Source organism: Eschrichtius robustus, chromosome 14 (assembly GCF_028021215.1).
Source record: "Eschrichtius robustus isolate mEscRob2 chromosome 14, mEscRob2.pri, whole genome shotgun sequence".
Lineage (NCBI taxonomy): Eukaryota > Metazoa > Chordata > Mammalia > Artiodactyla > Eschrichtiidae > Eschrichtius > Eschrichtius robustus.
Genome location: NC_090837.1, coordinates 16532703 through 16550566, shown reverse-complemented (window position 1 = coordinate 16550566; position 17864 = coordinate 16532703). Strand labels below are relative to the sequence as shown.

The window sequence follows — 17864 nt, the reverse complement described above, 5'->3', positions numbered from 1 at the left end:
AAACTAGTTTTGCTTTTATTCAGGATGACTGAGTATTCAGAGGACGACCTGGATTCTTTTGTGACAATCAGCACTTGCTCAGGGCAAAAGGGAATCCTGACCTTAGATGGCACTGTCTTTGGTATCAAGCCTATATATATTGAGCATATGGTTTACAGCATATCTTTAAAATCAGGTGAGTCTTGTGTAATCCGTGGAGATAAACAAGAGGAGCTCTTAAGCACTTCACAATTTCAGAGAAAAATAGAACCTTCCTCAGTTCCTATGCCCTATATGTGGCCACTTCCCAAGTATGTACAAGTTGACTGTGGTTGACAATAAGTGATTCCAAATGTGGAATAATAATGTTACCAAGACCACAAAGATGTTAATAGATGTCCATGCTCTGGTCAACAGGTACACGAAGGATATAATGTGAAAGCGGTGCTTACTGGGTTAGGGATATGGATAGAGAAAACTCTTGTGCAAATCTTCCTGAATTTGCAGGAAACACTTCAAAATTTTAAACACTGGAAAGACTGGTATCTCTTGAGAGGGGTGAAACATGCTGCTGCTCATGTGATTATTGGCCAAATTCTTGGGAAGTATGAGGACCATGCATTTCCCAGTGTTATCTGCACTGCCAAGAATGCAACCAGTGCTGAATCTTTCTTTCATGAAGATACACCACATTTCACAGCTTTCATAGCTCATGAGGTTGGCCATGACTTGGGAATGAAGCATGACCATGTGGCCTGCAAGTTCCATGGCCAGCACCTCTGTACTATGCATGAATTTATTACTGTAGATATGGGCTTCAGCAACTGCAGCTTCCACTATTTCCACCAGCTGTTGCATAAGAACAGAGAGGGCTGCTTATTTAACAGAACTGAACTCCAAAACTCCTTTTGAAAGCCATATTGTGGGAATAAGATATTAGATAAAGGAGAAGAATTTGACTATGGCAGTGTTTTTGACTGTCAAAAGGATCACTGTTGTCTACCCTCATGCCAGCTGAGGAAGGGTTTAAATTATGCATTTGGATCTTGCTGCAAAAACCGCAAATCTCTAAAAGCAACCACAACTTGCCACCTTAGTGTGGATAAGTGTGACCTCCCAGAATACTGTAATGGCACCCCCAAGTGCTGCCACACGGATACCTACAAGCAAGATGGCACTCCTTGCAAGGAACAAGGTTATTGTTGCCAAGGCCGGGGTTGAAGCCTAGAGAATCTGTGTGTTAAAATCTTTGAAAAGGGCACAAAGGTTGCCCAGGAAAGTTGCTAACATTAATGAATACCAAGGGAGACAGGTTTGTAAACTGTGGCAGTGAATCTAAAGGGATATTTAAAGTCTTCAGCAAGTGCAAGGCCAAAGGTGTAAAAAGTGGGAGGCTGCTATGTGAAAACATCCAAAGGCTCCTATGCTTTGAAAAACATCAAACACCCAGTTCTCCATGCAGAACACGTGGAGTTGGGGTGCAGAGATTTTTTGAAGCTACAGACTGGGCTGATGAGGAGGAGGTGAAGGATGATACAACATGTGGTTCAAGGAAGATCTGTATTAATCAAAGCTGCATAGATACAACTATACTCCACTATGACCGTAAACTGGACAAGTCATGGAGTCATGGGAGGGGTATTTGCAGAAATTTTAAGAACTGCCACTGTATCTATGTCTATGCCCCTCCTACATGTGAATTCAAGGGTTACGTAGTTTGAATAGTGGCCCTCCTACTCTCAGTATGATGAAGAGTTGATAATCCCAATCTTGCCTAACATTTTATTATTTTTCATTCCTACTATCTTTTTGTTTGCCTACATCTATAGAATATCTAAGACCAGTGTCAATGCAAAAAATTCATCAGAGAAGCAAGATGAACAAACCTGACATACATTTGATAATTATCTTCTTTCTGGTAATAAAGTCAAATATGAAGTGATACCGATAGGACATTTTAAGAATTGGACTCCTTAATTCTGGTGTTCCTCAAGGTCTACGGAAATGAGAATCTTGCTTTCATCTGCCTTTCTATATGCTGAATTCTTATTAGTTTTTAAATTAAAAGAAGTTAAAGCAGCTCTCTAGGTAAAGCAATCTTTCTTGTTCTGTGCTACCCAGTAATCTGTGCTATACATCTTGGGAGGCCTCAAGATGTGTTCTTGACATAATGAAGTCAGGTTACCATCCATAGTAAGGCTGAAGCTCATGGCCTAAAACCTAAAGAGCTATTATTGAGCTCCCTAACATTTCTATTGAGAACTCCTTTGGAAAGATCTCTGGAACTTACTTTTCAGAGTATACTGTCTAATGCCCCATTATAATCTACCCTGTCAATTTTCTCTAATCTTAAGGATTTTGCCTTGCACTGACGAAGGGAATTTATCAGGTGAAAAGCATCTGATTATTAGTTCCAGATGTTTTAGTTGATTGTCATTCCAGTTTTTGTCCATTTGGCTTTCCCCTTTGTTTTGGCATCACAGTTTCTGATGCCCTGGCCTCAGTTTGGCCTTGTTAATGACTTAACTGGAGAGACCAAACATCACTTGTTATGTGACTAAAGAGGAAGAAACATTAAACATTCCTACCCATGAATAAGCCTCTTCAGTGTGGGAATCTTTTCTTTCCCCAAAGGTTAAATTCTACTTGTTAGTCATTCATTCATCTGTTCATTCATTCAATAAACATATATTTAGCACTTACAGCCAGATTGAACCATGTAAAATTGATGATATTAGACCATTTTCACCTACAAAAATGGCAAGTTCATATGGTTCAACCTAATTCTACGTGGTTCAACCTAATTCTACGTCCAAGCACTATGAAACCTACCTTGGGTTTTTGCTTATAAATGAGAGTTGAGAAGTTTTTGATTCAGAGTTTTAGTCCTGATTTCTCTTAAATCTTATTATCCACGGTAACTTCAAAAGACTGGCCTTAATTTTCTGGAGCAGGAAGGTTCCTATTGTTAAGGTCTAGAATGGCATGGAATATGTAAGAGACTAGGATGTGGTGTGTATGAGGATCCCACTATCACTTTTTTTTTTTTAATTAATTTATTTATTTTGGCTGCGTTGGGTCTTCATTGCTGCTTGCGGGCTTTCTCTAGTTGCGGCGAGCGGGGGCTACTCTTCTTGCGGTGCATGGGCTTCTCATTGTGGTGGCTTCTCTTGTTGTGGAGCACAGGCTCTAGGTCGTGCGGGCTTCAGCAGTTGTGGTTCGCGGGCTCTAGAGCGCAGGCTCAGTAGTTTTGGCACACACACTTAGGTGCTCCGCGGCATGTAGGATCTTCCCCGACCAGGGCTCGAACCCGTGTCCCCTGAATTGGCAGGCAGATTCTTAACCACTGCGCCCCCCACTATCACTTTTTTTGACAGCTTCTGTCCTTGCTTCTTCTGAGTTTCCAAAACTCTTCAAAGAATGTAAACCCAAGACTTTGTACAACCAAAAGGAGAGTAATAGCAATGTGAAGACCTGAGAAAGTTGTTGCATGCCACACTACTTCCCCCACAACCATGGAGTAGAGAGCTTGGAAATACTCTATATAAATAATAACTTGGAATTTATTTCTTGTAGAAGAGACTTAGACAAATCTAATATTTATTGAAATAATATGAGTCTATCTCTTAGGTGGAAAGTGGCTTCATCTCCCTGAATAGTGACTTTACTTGTGAATCTGAGAATAATGATTAGATCCCACCCACTTCACCTAGAGTAGCAACTAACCATGGCACTACATTCCCTTTCACTTCCGTAGTTTAAGGCACGGTTAGAAAAGACTTAAGATGTTCTTCCCAAACACTCTTCCCAAACCATTAGTGTAGAATCATTCCAGTTCTGGATGTTCCAGTTCTACAGTTTCAAAGAATGGTGGAGGTGCTAGTAGCAAAAGCAATGGTAGACTCCAATGGATCTAGGCCCCTGCTATAGAATCTCTTCTGTGAGCATAATAATGGTGTCTGGGTGTCTGCATCATGCCGAGCCTCTTGCTTTAGTTGGTAGAACTTGTACTGTGTCCAGCCGTATACTCCACAGTTGAGCAGACCCTGAGATGACGCTGTTAGAGCCTGGAGGAGATGAAGGGGTGATGGAGCCCATCCTTCAGGTTTTCAGAGAATTGGGGAATAGTTTCCATTCCTTATTTATAAATCACTGTTATATTTATTCTATCCCAAAAATCAAAATTTGGTGTCAGTTTTTAAAAAATATTTTTCTAGCTCTTCCTGAACTCACTCTTCACACTGTACCTTGTTATGGATGACTTAAGAGTTAGTCATATTTCTTAGTATATACATAAGGATAATGAAGTCGTTTCAATGTCCCTCCTTATTGCCCCATTTCCCAGGTTAGGCTTGAAGAAACTGCCCTATCACCATAGTTAGATAGCCCAAAAAACCCTTCTTAAATCTGATAAAGGATGAAAAGAGAGAATCATTTTTTCTTTACTTCTTTCTCTCCATTCACCTGGAATAGCTAATTTACCCCATTCATTTCACTCTGGGTGAGAGAGAATCATGTCACTATCAGAGTTTCATAAGAACATTATCTGGTAGATCTTGTCTTTTGTTACCCATCCCTTAAAAAAAACACATCAATGAAATGAAGTAGGCCTGAGATATACATGCTCTGGAATGCATGGCAGCACTTTCACAAAGGTATCTACCTCATCTGTGAGGAAATTTCCACATTCTTCAAAACTGAATATAAATAATATATTTTCTCTCTTGCAATGCAGAAAGAAATACCCTAAGGGAAATAATTGTGCTTACTGAATAATGGCAATGTAAGAGAACAGGATAAGACAGTATAAGAACAGAAATGCTGGATGTTGAAGGTGTTACCTGGAGAACATAGAGGGCCATGTGAAGTTTGGTGTCCTGTGGCTTAGTCATCTTTATGATCATCAGAATGACAGCTGTGAAAACACAAAGTATAAATCTTGCTGCCAGCCCTGGCTGCCTGAGCATAATTTTTTTCAGTATACACACCTAAGCATTGTGAGAATTATAGGCATAATGAAGACTAGCAGTGAGATTAACCAGTTATATAAACCACTGGCCTCAGATCTCCAACCGCTATTCCTCATTGATTAAACTTTGCAGATTATTAGAGTAGCAATGGTGGCAAGACATACTACAGGAAGATCATAAGCTACAATTCTTAACTTCTTATGTTTACCAAGCCCTTTCATAAACATTATCCTATCTGATCCTCACACTTTAACTTTATGTAGTAGAAAGGGCAGGTGTTAATATCTCTGAGTTCTGTCAGTACATTTCCTCTCATATCATCTCACATCTAATTCTCTTAATTTCTAAAACATAAGAAGATACAGGTGGAATGAAGGTAAATTTTACATGCTGGACAGAAATTTGTAGTCATCCTTCTTGGTGAGACTATTTTGCTTGACCACAATCTAATGGTTACCCTTTTCATTGCCCAAATCTTTCCATTAAGATACTCACCTGGGCCCCAGCAGCAAAAGAAGGCCACTGGGTAGAAGCGTACTCGCTGCTCCACAATGTGAATCACTGCCCACTGTTCACTCCCCAGAAAGCCAGTCGATTTCAGAAACTTCTTATAAAGTGTCTGGGCTTGAACGAGTAAGACCTAAACATGGGTATAGCGGTGAGTAGTCTGCCTAAGGCTTACTAAAACTTCCCAGGTCTAGTCTGTCATTTTGGAGAGATCCTTCTCTTAGGATCTGACAGCAGGAAAGACCATCCTCCTGTCTTTACCATCTGAGACCAGGCTTTTTTTGAGAGAAAATTATCTCTAGAGTGATCTTTTGCTTGGCCAGGTAAATGGACAGATATTAGTCAAACTATATATGTTCAATACATAAACCTTATATCAACCCTCAGGCTTTTATTTTTCTCAATGAGGTTAATCACAATATGCATGGGAAGTTAAAACTAAGATCTAACCAGGTTCTCTTTTAAAACACTTTATTAAAGGCTGTGCTACAGGGAGATCAGCTCGGTGCTTTGTGACCACCTAGAGGGGTGGCATAGGGAGGGTGGGAGGGAGACACAAGAGGGAGGAGATATGGGGATATATGTATATGGTGAATTACATATACAGTACAGCTGATTCACTTTGTTGTAAAGCAGAAACTAACACACCATTGTAAAGCAATTATACTCCAATAAAGATGTTTAAAATAAATAAATAAATAAATAAAGGTTGTGTTAGAAAGTGTTCTGTGCTTAATACCCCTAAAATAAATACTTTAGCACTGTGACAGAGCTTAAATTCTCAACTCCCAGAAAAAAAAGTTTTAGGAACTCTTTTCTTGCCCTTAGATGGAAAACAGATTGTTTTTCCCTTCCATTTGGGAGCAATTTGAGTACGGTTTAGTTAATGAAATAAATATAAATCAGTTCAATGTCCTTTTTGTGGGGAGTAAATTAGGTAATAAAATCTGACCAAATCTGAAACTTTTCCTAATAATCCAGATCCACTCTGTAAGTTAATAACCCAATTACTTAAGGTTAGCCATGTAGTTTCCTTTCCTCACAGACATAGGAATCATAAAGAGGCTTGAACTTATTTGAGAATATTTACATCTAGTAGAATCAGTTCACCGTTTGCTGATTACAAAAGAATCAGAATGCCTGTCCTGAATGCCCACTGAAGTCTGGGTTATTCTGAAGGAGCAAACAGGAATCCCTAGGGTGCCAGGTTTTGGGAGACCTGTCTCTCCTGTCAATCAGTTCTAAATGAAAACCATCAAGGCCATTTTAATATAAACTAGTCATTGTGCATTCTTTACAAAGCTGTTGATTTGATCTAGCTATCTCTGTAACTTATTTTTGAATTGTTAAAGAAAATTTTCCACAATTGTGTTTCATTCACAGATGTTAGCTGTGCTAGCAAAAAGAAAAAAACGGTGGGATAAAGTTGGTCTGCAACCAGATAGTTTATAATCCCTGAACTAGCATATGAAAAGAGGAGAAAATGATACTGAAAAGTAGATATGACAAATAAAAAGGCATATTCACTTGCTTACTGATTCTGTACTGGGCAGTTATATATAAATAATGTATTGTCCCATGGATGATTACTTGTCCATCATTCTCATGATGTCAAATGAGTATTTAATAACTGTCTGAGTCACTCAGCACTTTAAACCCAGTTAGACCTAGCATAAATGCAAATTTATAGTCAATAAAGAACTGAGAAAAGAAAACTCTTTAATTATTTAGAAAATTAAAACAGAGAAGATGTCCTGTGTTCCAGAGTATCATACTGTATAAAGAATATACCTGACACATACTAGTTTTCTGGTCTGGTCCTCCATGAGGATCCACAGGAACACATTATTTCTAGAGTGAGCATAATTCTCACATAATGAATATAGGCTCTTTTCCCCACTCATCATTTGATCTTGGGAAGTCCAAAAGACTGAGGTAGTAATTAAATTATCAATATCTACTAGACACTTTCTTAGTTCTAGGACTATGAAAAGTGCCTCTCCGCCCCATCTTTCCCAGGCCTGGGAATACTGCCCCATCCCACCCAACCGCCCCCTCTCTTTCCATAAAGGCAAGTAGGGTGGCACCATACCACAATGGTGAGGAGGCTGAGTAGAAAGCTGGCCAGGAAAATGATAAGCCCATAAAAATAAAGTGTGCTACAGACTGATGTGTTGGCAGAAGGCAGGACTTTAGCCATGGCTGTTGGTGGTGAGTACATCAGGATACACCTAGGAAGAGAATCAATGGTCAGGAATGCTGCTACAGGTATAAGACCAGAGAGATACCTATTTGGTGTAACAAAAGTTAATGAGTATGTAATTTAACTTATCACTTAGCTAAGCCTTGCCCATAACACCTTGTTCCTTCTCACCGACACATTATCATCTAGTCATTTTGTGTTATATTTCTGCTTATATATTTTTGGCCTTGACTGTACAACTTGCCCAAAGCCCATTTCAAATATAAGCACCTTGGCCAGAATGTATGTACAAAGTCTTCTTCAATCTTTATTTACAGAAAAGAATAGGTGTAGTCTATCATAAAAATGATAGGTTTGGTCCTTACTTACCTGTGGCTCTGGCTGAAGTTGCGGAAACATTCACTGGCATTGCCCAAACAGAATACAGGTATCATCAATAGTAGAGGTATCAGGCTGGGAGGAAAAAAACTTATCACCCTAATATTCAGACTTTTTTATGCCATTTTCCCTTTGCAAAATATTCTCCTGTCCTTCTTCCAACTCCATCACCCCACCCACTCTCCACAAATACATATACCTTTAATTCCTTCAAGAAAAGTACCTCAAAAACTTTAAGTATACCTTCTTTTCAAGTTCCTGGGGAAGTGGAGTGGGGAATGTATTTTATACCTGGGTGAATAAACCCTGACAGAGTTTCACAGAGAGTCTCTGGGAGCTGTATGATCAGATTAAAAATCCAAGTGGGTAATCGTGAAATGAAAAATCTACCAAGGACCTCTGTGATCAGTCTGTTTCACTTTTCATGGTGACCAGTAATAACTTCATTCTCATCAGCTCCTTCCTGAGAGCTTTTCCAAAGCTCAGCTTTAAGCAACCAGTTATTTATCCAGCTAAATATATCCAGATCCCTATAAGAGGAAAATATCTAGGAGTAAAAGTTATAAAGTCTAAAACCAACTCAATGTGACTACCACTTTAGATGAGATCCAGATCCTTTCTGAGCTTAATAATTTTAAGAGTCTCACCCAATGTTATAAAGGTGAATAAGATCTTGAAAACCACCTATTACAACTTTTCATGATATATGAAAAGGAATTAGAAGTCAAAAGACTTAAAGGGAAATATTTATTGAAGGTCACATAGTTAATGGCAGAATTGGGACTAAAACCCAATCTGAAACTTCAAATTGCTTGCCTATTTTACCTGGGAAAATGGAATCAATGATCACACATTTGTTTCTTACTTAGTAAAGCTCTGTGAGGACCCAGGAGTGACAGAATCAATGGAAATAAGGGCATTGTCCTCCTATTTGTTCCTACCTAGACCCAAGACTAACGAGAGTCTACACCCTTGCTAGGAAGGAAAGCAAAAATCTTACCTTGACAAAATGATGGCTGTTTGACTAACTCGACAGGTATAACCTATAACCTATGAAAAGAATAAATTTGAGTAACGTCTTAGGATATTGCCAATCATATTACAATAAATACCAGGTCATCACTTACCATTTGATAGTACAAAAATTCCCAACAGCAGGTTTGCTTCAGTTAAGCAATATTTGATATAAAATTCAATGAAATAGGGGGCTTCCCTGGTGGTGCAGTGGTTAAGAATCCGCCTGCCAATGCAGGGCACATGGATTCGAGCCCTGGTCCAGGAAGATCCCACATGCCATGGAGCAACTAAGCCCGAGTGCCACAACTGCTGAGCCCGTGCTCTAGAGCCCGTGAGCCACAACTACTGAAGCCCGTGTGCCTAGAGCCCATGCTCTGCAACAAGAGAAGACACCGCAATGAGAAGCCTGCGCGCTGCAGCGAAGAGTAGCCCGTGCGCAGCAACGAAGACCCAATGCAGCCAAAAATAAATAAATTTATTTTTAAAAGTTCAATGAAATAGATAGTTCCTTAGCACTGAAGATAACAGAATTTTATCTGTATTACTATATTCTAAAAAGTACACCAAAAGCCACAAAGAGGGCCTGTAGAAAGTAGCTTAATATAAGATTTGGATACCACAACAAATTCTCTTAAGAATAAAGGCAAATATGAAATCACACCATAATCCTTCATCTTCTAATAATAGTTCAATCCTCTCCTCTTTTAGATCAAGGGAGGTGTAGACTTTTCAGACCATATGGGTGGAGTAAAAGTCTATGTATAAGACGACCAGCAGAAACCATTATAGGCCAGGTTTAGTATAATAGGGCAGAGTCAAAAAAGCCCTTTGAATGTAAGACCTATCTAGAAGAAAGAACATTTCAAAAATTCCCAGTTGTATTAGACACTGTAAAACAACTTACAGAAGAATGGCCCATACCCACTAGGAGTTTAGAGAGAGATTTTGAACAGAATGTCTTCATATGATAGAAAACAAAATTTTTTCTACTGGGTTGGCCAAAAAGTTCCTTCGGTTTTTAAGTAAAAATAAAAGACACATTTTTCATTTTCACCAAGAACTTTATTGAACAACATATTCACCATTTTGTTCCACTACCTTCTGCCATTTTTCAGGCAATTTCATAATTCCATCTTCCCCAAACTTTTTAAACTTTTTGAGCAAAGAACTATTCCAGGTGCCTTTTACAGTCTTCCAGGGAATTGAAATTTTTTCCATTAAGAGAATTTTGTAAAGACCAAAACAAATGGAAATCCAAAGGTGCAATGTCTGGTGAATACGGCAGATGAATCAGAACTTCCCAGCCAAGCTGCAACAGTTTTTGCCTTGTCATCAAAGAAACTTGCAGTCTTGCGTTACCATGATGGAAAATTATGTGTTTTCTGTTGACTAATTCCGGATGCTTTTCCTCAAGCGCTGCTTTCAGTTGTTCTAATTGGGAGCAGTACTTATCGGAATTAATCGTTTGGTGTTCTGGAAGGAGCTCATAATAGAGGATTCCCTTCCAATCCCACCATATACACAACATCACCTTCTTTGGATGAAGACTGGCCTTTAGTATGGTTGGTGGTGGTCATTTCGCTTGCCCCTCAATCTCTTCCATTCCACATTATTGTACAGTATCCACTTTTCATCGCCTATCACAATTTGTTTTAAAAACAAAATGTTTTCGTTAAGTTTAAGTAGAGAATTGCATGCAGAAATACAGTCAAGAAGGTTTTTTTCACTTAACTTCTGTGGAACCCAAACCTCAACGCGATTAACATAACCAAGCTGGTGCAGATGATTTTCAACGCTTGATTTGGATGGATATTTTGAGTATGTTGGCTATCTCCCACGTGGTATAATGTTGATTGTTCTCAATTAATGTCTTAATTTGATCGTTATCAACTTCAACTGGTCTATCCAACCATGCAGCATTGTCCACCGAGAAATCTCCAGCACGAACTTCGCAAACCACTTTCGACACATTCGATCAGTCACAGCACCTTCTCCATACACTGCACAAATCTTTTTTTGCACTGCGTTTTTACCTTTCTTGAAATAATAAAGCATAGTATGCCGAAAATGTTGCTTTTTTTCTTCCATCTTCAATATTAAAATGGCTACACAAAAACTCACCAATTTTGATCAATTTTTAAAAAATGCACGCCGATATGACAGCTGTCACAATACGATCTAACAAAATTGTTTCAAATGAACTTAAAGACAAGTAAGCACTATTAGAGCCATCTTACGGAAAAAGCCAAATAACCTTTTTGGCCAATCCAATATTTTAAGGCAGAGATCATATTATATTCTGGAATGCCATTGTTAGGGATCAATAAGGATTAAGTGAGCAATTAATCAATAATCAGAGGTGGGTAACTGATTTGCCCTAAGAACTTTGGATCAGGAATAGCAAATGATTTAAAGTAGAATGGCCAGTGTCGACTTCAGGTAAAATGGGAAATAAGTAAAATTAGTCTTTGGTGACCTCTCCCACTCACGTTTCTTCTTCTCTTTTTATTCTATCCTCTATCCATCATCAGGTGGCTATCCTGTGTTTAACTGTTGCTCTTATCCACTGTCAATGAATCTCTGGTAAAAAGCTTACTAGTAATAGTTTAGGGCCGAAGTCTTCCTGGGGTATTTAAAAGAGAACTCAAAAATGAAAAACAAATCTTCAAGGCTCCTGATATAAAGCTATAATGACAGAATAATAGGCAGTGGGGGCAAATTTGGGGATAGAGTTTGTCTTCTTGGAACTAGTGTCATAGCATGGGTTATAAAGAGAAGTCTCAATACTGCATTTGTATGCATAGTAAGCAACAGAATATTATATATGAGAGTTAATCTTACATCTCTCCTTCTATTTTCCTTCAAAAATTAAATTGCTCTGTAAGCAACAAGGATATATTATATGGCACAGGGAAATATAGCCATTATCTTGTAATAACTTTAAATGGAGTATAATCTACATAAATATTGAATCAATATGTTGTACACCTGAAACTAATATAATATTGTAAATCAACTATACTTCAATTTAAAAAAAAGATTAATTTGTTCTGCTACCAGGAGCCCAAGACTCAGGATAATATTCCCCCATGTTGTCCCCATCCTTGGCTTCTGGTCTCATGACTACTTCTTTAGAGAATAACACTGTGGCTGAAGAACTTCTCTCAAATTCCAGTTAGTCTCTTAGCTTATGAGTGAATGAATGAATAAAAACTTTAAATAGTATATCTATACATTTCTTGGAACTTTTTTGACATTAATCTGCTTGAAGGGAGGGAACTGAACTAACTGTTTCTTTGTAGTACCTTCTAGCTCCAGGATTGTAGGATTATGTAAACAAACATGTCAAATGGATATATAGCCATGGGTCATTACTAAATTGCAGGGAGCTAAGAAACTATACAAGTTGAAAATATAAAAGAATAATTATAAGGGTTGAATCCTCAGAGGTAAACAAGAGATAAAGGGATCAGAATATAGTCCTGGGCTGTACAATACAGTAGCCACTAGCTCCATGTGGTTAAATTAAAATTAAGATTAAATAAAATAGAGATTAAAAAAAAGATTAAATGAAATAAAAATTCAGTTCCTCAATCACATCAGCCACATTTCAAGTGCTCAATAGCCACATATGACTAGTGGCTATAGAACTGAACAGTACATAAAATATTTTAATCATTGCAAAAAGTTCTATTGACAGTACTTGTACAGACTGTAGTATCTAGTCTGGGATGCTGATAAGGGGGTCTCATCATATTAATTTTTCAAGGATTTCCTTACTGCACTTTGTCCTTATAACAAAAAAGAAAAAAAAGAGAGAAAAAAATTTAAAAGCATTCTATACTCCTGCCCTTTTCCAGCAGTATGTATCTAGAGCAAGGCTACAAAAAGCAAGAAGAGTATCTTCTTAAGAAGTCAGTCAGGTGAGAATTTAAGAGTATTGTAGCATTTTAGAGCTGGAAGAAGACATTAAAGATTACATAGACCAGCACTTCATTTTCATGATGAAAAGTTGAGACTCAAGAAAGGGAGATGACATGTCCAAGGACATATAGGAGATAAATGACAGAACTAGGTTTATAAGACAGATCTCCTGATTCACTTTCAAATGCTCTTTTCACAGTGCTGTAATCTTATTTTCTGATTACCACACATGAATTCCTCTGCCCTTCTGCAAACCAATACCTGTTACCCACACATACCAAAGAAATACATCAGAGCAGAACAAACACCCTCCCTTTCCAATACCTGTAGCCCAAATCCCATGTTAGCTGGCTGAGCACTTTCCCTAACTGCTCTCCAAGATCTTTCTCTTTACTCTAAAAATAATGATGGATTGGCATAGAGCCAAGAAGGATTTCCCTTACTGAAAGGAACCAGGCAGGAATGGCAATACTATAAATAATATTTCCTATAATCAAATCCTGTTGGTGGTGGCGGTGACGGCAAGAGAGAAGAGGAAGTCATGTCAACAGACTGGAAACTCCGCCAGTGCTGAGTGCTAACTGTTTGTCAAGGATGTATGGGTTTGTCTTAGCATACTGTTCATAACTATTAGCTCTGAATAAAACTTACCAGTGGAACTGTGCTCTGTCCACTCTGGTGGGGTTTCAGCCTCAGCTCTTTGTACAGGTACCAGATGTAATTGACAGTGTAGAAAAATGAGGAAATGTAGAATATCTAGGTGAAAATCAAAACAGCCCATCATAACTGTCCCACTATGGCTTCCTTCAACTTTCTACATTATTTTCTGCTGTAAGAATCCTACCTACTGGTCTATTAGTAACTTACCATCTACTATCCATACCATGCAAAATAGGGCCAAGTCTGGGAAACCTACCCAGGCCTAAAATATGTCCCAGCTTCCTTATTTTATCCTTTTGAATGTTCACAGGAACCACAGCATTATCCACCTCCTCTCACCCAACTGTTCTAATTTTATGAGGATATCATAGAATCTTTTTCTATTTTATGTTTTAATTGAAAAGGACATAAGGGTACAAATGACCTTATTTACAAAACAGAAGTAGAGTCACAGATATAGAAAACAAACTTATGGTTACCAGGGGATAAGGGGTGAGGGATAAACTGGGAGATTGGGATTGACATATACACACTACTATATATAAAATAGATAACTAATAAGGACCTACTGAATAGCACAGGGAACTCTACTCAATACTCTGTAATGGCCTATATGGGAAAAGAATCTTAAAAAAGAGTGGCTATAAGTATATGTATAACTGATTCACTTTGCTGTACACCTGAAACTAACACAACATTGTAAATCAACTATACTCTAATAAAAATTTTCAAAAAAGAAAAGGCCATAAGAATTTCCATTTCTAATAATGATAGCCTAGGCTGTCTTAACCAAACTTTCCAATCAAAAGAACTAAATATGCTGAATAAAATGTTTTTTAAATCTTTAAAAGCATCAAAGAGCTGACAAGATCACAATGAACCAGCAGCACAAAATCTAAGGGAAGGAATTTCTGCTTCCACCTTTGATGAAATAACATGAATAGAATTTGTCTTTCAGCCTTAAAAACTAAAAATTGGACAAAATATGTGAAAACGCCCTGTTTTCAAACACTGGATAACAATCACTACAGAACAGTAATCCCTGAAAGAAGAAAAACAAACAAATTGAGTTCATCAAGTTCCCCAGCTACCTGGCTGGGAAAAGTGAGTGCAGTGATGGGGAATTCAAACAGAGACAAGCTGTCCTGGTGAGTTGAGGAGACATTTCAGTGTTTGGGGAGGCCAAGGCAGCTAAAATGTGTGAAGCAAATTATCAGAGAAGAGGCAGACACACAGAGACATAGTGCTCTGGAGATGTGCAGAGGTACCTTCAAGTCTTTGATTAAGTATTGATCTACAAACATGGGAGAGAAAACCATGAAGAGAAGAGAAAGAAGCACCAGAAAGGAGTAGGTGGAACAATCTCCAAAGGAATCCCTGAAGGAATAGTTTGTGTTCCCATCAGCCAGTGTGGAATGACTTCCTAATCCATAGGCTGGAATGGCAGTACTGTAGAATAATAAGGTAGAATCATAAGAAGAGTATTGCCTTACTATTGGGACCAAATTAGCTGTACATGAAATACTTCCCTAACTAAAGCTTAAAAGCAAGCCTTCAAAAAATTAAGGATCAAACAGACTCAGAGTTAACTACATCTAAGACAAAATCCCCAAATTTAAAGGGGATTTATATATGTATATAAAATTTATGTATGTATATAAAACCTAATACCCAACAATGTAAAATCTAGAATGTCTGGTGTCTACTAAAATATTGTAAGTCATGTAGATAAGCAGGAAATTTTGGCCCATAACTAAGAGAAAAATTAATCAATAGAAATGGACCCAGATACAACATAGATTATAAAAATTAGGAGACAAAAATATTAAAGGAACTATTGTAAATATACTCAGTATGTCCAAGAAGGTAGAGGAAAGCATGAGCACAACATTGAGAAATGGAAGATATCAAAAAGATCCAAGTTGAAATTCTAGAGATGAAAAATATATGGAATTTAAAATATGGAAAATTAAAAACTGCAAAAAATTAGTAAACTTGAAGACACAGAAATAGAAACTAAAATGAAACATCTAGAGAAAAAAGACTTTGAAAAAAAATGAACAAAACTTCAGTGAGCTGTGGAATACAAGTGGGCTAACACACCTGGGACTGCAATTCCAGAAGGAGTAGAGAGGATGGGAGAAACAAAGAAAATATGTTTGAGGAAATAATAACCAAAAATTTTCCAAATATGATGAAAATATTAACCACCATGTCCAAGAAGCTTAACAAAACCAAACATAAGAAACATGAAGAAACCAGACCAAGGCACAATGTAATCATGAATATAGATGCAAGAATCCTCAACAAAATATTAGCAAACCAAATTCAACAACACATAAAAAGAATCATACGCCATGATCAAGCTGGATTTATTCCAGGGTCACAAAGATGGTTCAGCATATGCAAATCAATCAATGTGATACACCACATCAACAAAAGGAAAGGCTAAAACCACATGATCATCTCAATAGATGCAGAAAAGAGCATTTGACCAAATTCAACATCAATTCATAATAAAAACTCTCACCAAAGTGGGTATGGAGGGAACATATCTCAACATAATAAAAGCTATTTACGACAAACCCATAACCAACATAATACTCAATGATGAAAAGCTGAAAGCCTTCTCACTAAATTCAGGAACAAGACAAGGACGCCAACTCTCACCACTTCTATTCAGCACAATATTGGAAGTCCTAGCCACAGAAATCAGACAAGAAAAAGAGATAAAACGTATCCAAATTGGAGAGGAAGAGGTAAAACTGCCACTATCTGCAGATGACATGATACTCTATAGAGAGAACCCTGAAGTCCCACACAAAAACTGTTAGAACTAATAAATGAATTCAGCAAGGTAGCAGGACACAAGATTAATATACAGAAATCTGTTGCATTTCTTTGCACTAACAATGAAATATCAGAAGGAGAAAGTGAAAAAACAATCCCATTCTAAATCGCATCCAAAAAAAAATACCTAGGAGATGAAAGACCATGGAGATGAAAGACGTATACACTGAAAACTACAAAACATTGATAAAGGAAACAGACGATGATTCAAAGAAATGGAAAAATATCCCATGTGCTTGGACTGGAAGGTTTAATATTGTTAAAATGACCATACTACCCAAAGCAATCTACAGATTTAATGCAATCCCTGTTAAAATAACCATGACATTTTTCACAGAACTAGAACAAATAATCCTTAAATTTATATGGAACCAAAAAGACCCAGAATTGCCAAAGCAATTCTGAGGAAAAAGAACAAAGCTGGAGGCATAATGCTTCCAGATTTCAGACTATACTACAAAGCTACAATAATCAAAACAGTGTATGTAGTATTGGCACAAAAACAGACATATAGTACAACGGAACAGAACAGAGAGCCCAGAAATAAACCCATGCACCTAGAGCAAAAAGACACATAACATACATAGGTCAACTAATCTATGACAAAAGAGACAAGAATATACAATGGAGAAAAGACAGTCTCTTTAACAAGTGGTGATGGGAAAGCTGAACAGCCGCATGTAAACCAATGAAGTTAGAACACTCACTCACACCATATACAAAAACAAACTCAAAATGGTTTAAAGCCTACATATAAGACATGACACCATAAAAGTCCTAGAAGAGAACATAGGCAAAACATTCTCTGACATAAATCGTAACAATGTTTTCTTAGGTCAGTCTCCCAAGGCAATAGAAATAAAAACAAAAATAAACAAATGGGACCTAATCAAACTTAAAAGCTTTTGTACAGCAAAGGAAACTATCAACAAAATGAAAAGACAACCTATGGAATAGGAGAAAATATTTGCAAATGGTGCAATGAACAAGGGGTTAATATCCAAAATATAAAAACAATTCATACAAATCAATATTAAAAAAAAATCAAACAACCCAATCAAACAATGGGTAGAAGACCTGAATAGACATTTCTTTAAAGAGGACATGCAGATGGCCAACAGGCACATGAAAACATGCTCAACATCACTAATTATTAGAGAAATGCAAATCAAAACCACAGTGAGGTATCACTTCACACCAATCGTAATGATTATCATCAAAAAGTCTACAAATGATAAATTCTGGACAGGGTGTGGAGAAAAGGGAACCATCCTACAATGTTGATGGGAATATAAATTGGTACAGCCACTATGGAGAACAGTATGGAGGTTCCTTAAAAAACTAAAATTAGAGTTACCATATGATCCAGCAATCCT

General features: G+C 37.5%; 1 protein-coding gene across 5 annotated transcripts in view; it reads right to left on the bottom strand.

The window, feature by feature from the left end:
• Nucleotides 1–17864, bottom strand: part of TMEM116 (transmembrane protein 116) — a 216037-nt gene that overhangs the window by 119111 nt on the left and 79062 nt on the right. For 2 of the 5 annotated variants that reach the window (XM_068563797.1, XM_068563794.1), the window contains exons 5-11: nt 13630–13734; nt 9038–9087; nt 8029–8112; nt 7549–7687; nt 5445–5589; nt 4821–4894; nt 3602–4046 (exon numbers count right to left, since the gene is read on the bottom strand). In XM_068563797.1, the coding sequence (XP_068419898.1) occupies nt 3840–4046; nt 4821–4894; nt 5445–5589; nt 7549–7687; nt 8029–8112; nt 9038–9087; nt 13630–13734 (804 nt within the window). In that variant the 3' untranslated portion in view covers nt 3602–3839. Of the gene's footprint in view, nt 1–3601; nt 4047–4820; nt 4895–5444; nt 5590–7548; nt 7688–8028; nt 8113–9037; nt 9088–13629; nt 13735–17864 lie in introns of those variants that run through there. The other 3 variants (XR_011076384.1, XM_068563795.1, XM_068563796.1) reach the window with 2 other exon arrangements.